The sequence below is a fragment of the Fukomys damarensis genome, unplaced genomic scaffold (genome assembly GCF_012274545.1).
Source record: "Fukomys damarensis isolate Sample0158 unplaced genomic scaffold, DMR_v1.0_HiC HiC_scaffold_19, whole genome shotgun sequence".
NCBI classification, from domain to species: domain Eukaryota; kingdom Metazoa; phylum Chordata; class Mammalia; order Rodentia; family Bathyergidae; genus Fukomys; species Fukomys damarensis.
The window spans coordinates 18,281,038-18,286,964 of NW_022900931.1; the positions used below are offsets into that span (position 1 = coordinate 18,281,038).

At 43.5% G+C, this 5,927-nt stretch overlaps 1 protein-coding gene across 2 annotated transcripts in view; it reads right to left on the reverse strand.

The window, feature by feature from the left end:
• St8sia1 (ST8 alpha-N-acetyl-neuraminide alpha-2,8-sialyltransferase 1) overlaps positions 1 to 5,921 on the reverse strand; it is a 124,204-nt gene extending 118,283 nt beyond the window's left edge. The window contains exons 1-2 of one of the 2 annotated variants that reach the window (XM_033766279.1): positions 5,693 to 5,758; positions 5,331 to 5,373 (exon numbers count right to left, since the gene is read on the reverse strand). Coding sequence is in view for 1 of the 2 variants with exons in the window: in XM_010615537.3 (XP_010613839.1) it covers positions 5,693 to 5,883 (191 nt within the window). In the remaining variant the exon portion in view is untranslated. Of the gene's footprint in view, positions 1 to 5,330; positions 5,374 to 5,692 lie in introns of both variants that reach the window. The other variant, XM_010615537.3, reaches the window with a different exon arrangement.
• Positions 5,922 to 5,927: the final 6 nt, after the last annotated feature.

Sequence of the window (5,927 nt, forward strand, 5' to 3'; positions counted from 1 at the left end):
CCCCCCTGGCCCCCCCCCCCCCCGCCAATAAAAGGAATACATATAATAAATAAAATAAAAGGGAAGGAGCAGGACCAAGTTAAGCTGCGTGGGAGGACAGTCACAAAAAACTGAGCACTAGTCATGTGCTGGGAAGGGGTAAGCATTTTCAACACTTTAATCCTCACAACAATCCCACATGTTACAGAACAATAAGGAAAGGGACAATGAAGGCCACTGAAAAAAGCTGATGGAAGATATGGTGCAGAATAGAAATCGGGGCCAGATTATAAAAGATATGTATAACAAAGCTTCACTTATCCAAGATTATCAGAAAACAAGCAGGAGGTTTAAATTCAATAGTTCAGGATTCAAAATGCAACTCTTACTGTTTTATTCATGGATCACTCTTAAGTTTCCACATCCTCCTCTGTAAGAATATGCAAAACCTACTTTATAGAACTGCTCTGGGGACAAAGGTAAACACATAGGAATGCTAAGAACTGGGCCTCGTATGTTTTATGTGTCAATAAAATTGAACAACAGATTCGTGCTATTGTCATTATTGCCGAGTTCTTCTACATCTGTAAATCTGCAGCATAAATGTGACTTATTTTAAGTATCAAAACTTACTACACCATTTTTCTCCTAAGCTATTTCTTCAAGGTAAATCCCACAAATCTCCAACTTATAGACACTAAACTGTCTCATATACAGGGATGGCTGTACCTCCCTGTCATCCCTCCTGTCCCAGTGTCCATCTGTGGCCACCAAGGCAACTGTGCATGCCTGAATCTTTAAAGAGTCACAGATTCAAAAGTAAGGAAAAGAAAAAGCCACGTAAAAGTAGAACTGCCCAGATCAGCGGCTTGTTCAGGATTTGGAAAGCAAAAGAGACGAGACTGGTTCAAGTCATCATCACAAAGTTAGTAAGTAGACAAAATCTTCAGAACAACCACTTCGCTGTATTACCCCGAGCTTGCCATCAAACCCACTGGTAACAGCACTGTGCCACCCCTGCTGGGGGCCGTACCCTGTGACGGCTGGTGTTTGTCCATTCCTTGGGAGCCCCGCCTCAGACACATTCAAAGACTGAGACGTGGCTTCCTGTTAGCTCCCAGCCTACCTTTCTACCAAGGACTCCGTGGATGACTCGATAACTTTCCAACCCAAGGACACGCCAAGCACTGCCAAACCCCCTGGCTTCACTGTTTCTGCTGTCTCTGCCTGTAACGTTCTTCTGTCCTCACCTCTTAACACTACCCCATCTTTTTTCTCAACTTTTATTTTTTATTAATACATCAGGAGTTGATGCATGTATGGAACACATTATAATTCCTTTTTTCCTCCCCTTTCCCTTCCTACCCTTCCACTTCCCTGCATCTCTTAGGTCCTTTCCCATCTGAAAAAAATCTGTCTCATTTCTTATCTTTCATTTTATTCTTTATTTATATTTCTGGTTTCTCACATAAGAGAAACGATGTGATAGTTAAGCTCGTGCATCTGATTTATTTCACTGAACATCATGGCCTCAGGGTGCATCCATCTTCCCACAAATGACTCGAGTTTATCCTTCTCTGTGGCAGAAGGTACTCCAACACAGATAAACACCACATTTTCTTTATCCATTCACCTGTCAGTGGACATATAGGCCCCTTTCAAGAGTTAGCTGGTGTGAATTGTGTGGCTGTAAACCCAAGTGTGCATGTACCACTGTAATATGATGTCTTTAACTCTTTCAGGAAGGTACCTAGAAGGGGAAGAGCTGGGTTGAATGGAAGTCCTGTTTTTAGTTTTTAAGGAATCTCCATATTGACTTCCACAGTAGGTGTACTAAGTCACACTCCTATCGATAATATAAAAAGGTTCCTTTTACCCCTATAGTATGGCTTACAGCAAGTGCCATCTCCCTTCTGAAATCTTATTTCTTCTCTGCCAGTGGAATCACCACGTTCTGTGACCTTCCCCAAACCTTGGCGCATATTTTTATTATAATGACCATGAGTGAAACAGAGATGTGGCGCTTTATTTTCATTATAGGTGCTTTCTGGATGTCTCAGGCAATCGGTACTGTGAGATATGTACTACTAGAACTGTCATTTCACAAATGGGGAAACTGAGGCTTGGCAGATTGAACTCACAAATGGCTGCACAACTAGAAAGAGATCAACCATAAATCCAACCACACCATGATTGTTTTCTAAACCTGCCACTGCCACACTGTCTTTCTAGGGCCCAAGGTAAATATATTTTTATATGTCTACTCTTCCCCTCCCATGGGATTATAGTAAATCCTTTGATGTCAGGGACAAAGGCATGTTTATTTTTATAAATGTGGATAAAATGCAAAGTTCCTCTGAGGATTAAAAGTGGCAATCCATATATAGAACACTTATTGTGCCAGGCAGACAGGAAGCACCCAGTAATCTATTGCTGGTGTTGTTGTTAGCATGTCAGGTGCCAAGAATATACATACAGCCTTGCACATAAATCCAAAGCTTTTTGGAGGAGCAAATGAAAAAAATGATGGAAAAGACAAATGCTGCTTTGGTTTGTTATTTCTCAAACCCCCTAACTACTGGATCCAAAGCAACAAGAGTTCAGAAAGCTCCCACGCTAAGATCAATTGATTTCTTTACTTCCTCTATCACCGTATGATTGCCAGGGAAACTTTCCATTGAGTTCAAGCCCTCTGCAGCTCTGTCACCTTCTCACAGTCGTCTCCTACACAGTTTGTCCAAGTTCCCCCATCTGAGAAGCAAGTACTCAGGTTGACTTCTATGGTTCTGAGCTGAGAGAAGATGAAAATCCTGAAAATAAATAGAGCCACACACGGTAAAATAAAATCTAAGTGGGCTGAGAATGTACAGCTCAGTGGCAGAGTGCGTGTCTGCATGGTTGAGGCCCTAGGTCCAATCCCCAGCACTGCAAAACAATAAAATAAAATAAAACAAGACAAAATAAAGTCTGAAATGCTGGTGCTTGTAAACGTAATGAAATACTCTCTTTCTCTTCATAACATTGAAAAGTACAGCAAATAATGATTATTTGTTTTCCTTTTGGTTGTCAGTCATTCCCTAGCAAAAAGTAAGCTTTCTCAGAGGAGACAATTTTCCATGCTATACACCCTTACCCTCCTGGCCTTAACTCACACGTGGCAGGAAGTTAGTAGCCACTCAGTAAATACTGCTTAAGTGACTAACGGCAAATACTTGGATGTAAGCATATGCCTGTATATGTGTACATGCAGATGACAGCATTTCACTCTTTCTAAATAAACCTGCATCCACCTCCATGCAGAAATACACATTGCCGTACACATATGTGCAAATGTTTGTCTTGACCAGACACTTCAAGCTGCAGAAACACAGATACTTTCTTGGCAGAACTGTGACTCCTGGGCACAATAAGGTTTCAGGCTGACCTAATATACCCTTGTACTCAGATGCTAATAATCCACGTGTTAAAAAAAATGCATTTTACTAAATGTGCAAAGTAATACAAATATTCTTTTCACTTAACAAATGTGCAGCTTGATTTTTTCCAAACTCCTCTCTCTGGTTATTAGCTTAAGCAAAGTGAGTGAAGAGGTGGGCATGGACAAATAATGTTTCTTCTATAATAATAATGTTTCTTCTATCAATCTTGCAGGAGAAACATTCCAAATTCTTATGGGCTGGCCCAATGTCCTTATTTAAATTGTACCATATACAGAAAATTACAACTATAACAATCATAAAACAAACATTGGGGGGTGCAATGTATTAGTTTTTTATCATCATCATTATTTCTATTATTACTATTATTACTTAAACCTTATAACAGTCCTACATGGGAGACATTACCATCCTTTTGTTATAAATAAGCTAAGCATCAAAGCAATAGAGTAAGTTGCCAGAGATATCATGCTGTTTATCTGTTCCCGGCACAGACAATGTACAAACTGAGTCTTCTAATCTGAAGCTTGTCCTTAGCTCGATAAGCAGTGGTGCCCTTCACGCAGTTCACAGACACTAACTTTGCAGGGTGTGTTCGAGTACCCTTTATGGTGTATGGGTTTCAGTAAGTCATTCCTTGCACGTAGATGCATAGCGAAGACTAAAGGACAGCTACACATACTAAAGACTACCTCAGGCTGTGGAGAGCAAGGGACAAATCCATCCCGGCAACAATCAATCTGTGTCGCTCAGAACATGAAGTATTCTTACACTCAATTGTGTCCTCTTACAAACAAATCTATTCTCTAACAGAGCTTCATTATTTATTCTCCCATACAAAAAAAGCGAGTCTTTCATTGCAAGCCAATGGGAAGTTCTTAACTGATTTCCATATATTACTTGAAATAAAAGCGCTTTCTTTCGAGTCCAGCAATCAATGTTGCCAGGCAAAAGATGACAAATCTTTATGTACTGTTAGGGGGCTGGGTTATTTTTAAACTTAGTGATGGTGCCGTTATAAAAAAAAGAAAGAGGAAAAAAATCTCCCCTCTGCAGCTTTAAGGAAAATGTTGCTGCCTTCCTCCAAGAGAACCAGCTATATCATCTCTGTGACCTTCTTTCCAACAGCAGGCCTGGGAAGGGGAGGGGAAATATATATTCAGAAGTTTTTTTTTTAAATGTATAGATGCTTGTGGACATTTGTAAATACAGCAGTGAAAGCGCTTAAGTTGGCTCTCACCTGCCACACATTGACCCGAGGATCTTCTAAACAGCAGAGCAAAACCCTCCTTAGCCAGACCCTCTACTCACAGAAAAGCCAACGACAGCATCTTCAGCCCCAGGAACGAAGGTGAAAGGGACACTGTACTTTGAGGAAAGAAAAGCAGCTCTACAGATCTTCCAACACCTGCCAACCCCTGGCTCCTGGAACTAACAGTCCCCTCCCCCTAGCAAAGGGACACTGCAGCCTCTCCATGATCTTCAGGGTTCTGATATCCAACCTAGGTTTGTTTTTTGTTTCTTTTCTGATTTCAAGTCTCTCCCTGAAGGACAACTCCCACCTTCCAGAAGCATCCACAAGTTTAAGCCAACAAAAAGAACAGGAAGCTTTTAAGTGGTGAAAATTCCAGCACCCAACTTCAAAGGTAGATGACCTTGGGCGGGTAACTCATCCTTCCAAAGAGTTGGTGATCGGGAAGAGGGGAAAAAAAAATTCTGTTATTAGAAAGTTGTTGCGATTTCAACGTACAAACTGCAGCATCTGGCTCTAGGTAAGACGTCAGTCCGACCTATCTAGCTGCGCTAGACCCAGTGTGCAAAGCAGGAGGGACCTGGCTGGGTGTCCCTGTGTCCTCACTGCCCAAGGTCTGCCCCTCAGGCCCTCTTTGATGATTTATGTTACTAACTGCTCACCTTTCTCGGGAAGCCGCGTCCTTTAGCTCTCTTTAGCATCAATCTGCAGAGCCCAAGAAATAAATTCTTATTAAGTGCGAGAGACTAAGTTAGTCTGGGTCTTCCTGCCCACCCTTCTCATCCTCAGATTGTTCAAGGCAAATGAGGCTTGGGAGGACCCAGCTCAGTCTTCACCTGCGTCAAGCAGGTGTCTGCACATCTCTCCGAATGGAAAGGCATGGGAAGGGGTCCAGGTCGGGGAAGTCACAATGGACAGCGGGACAAACAAGCCAGACGCAGACACCGCACTGCGAGGCCGTCCCGGCCGAGACCCGGTCCAGCGCGGGGCAGAAAGGACGCCGGAGGGGAAGGGCAGCGAGTACCTGAAGAGCCGGGCGGCCGTCTGGTTCCTCCTCCACGCTGTGCCCTGCTGCAGCACCCCCTGCACGATCTCCTTCTCGTCGGGCAGCCGGTAGACAGGGAAGACGTAGAGCCAACAGAGGACCACCACGCAGAGGGCACTGGCGCCCACAGGCAGCCGGGTGCGCGGGAACTTCCACGCCAGCACGGCCATGGCCCCCCTGGAAGTCTGTCGCCGGGCCCGCCGGCACGGGCTCA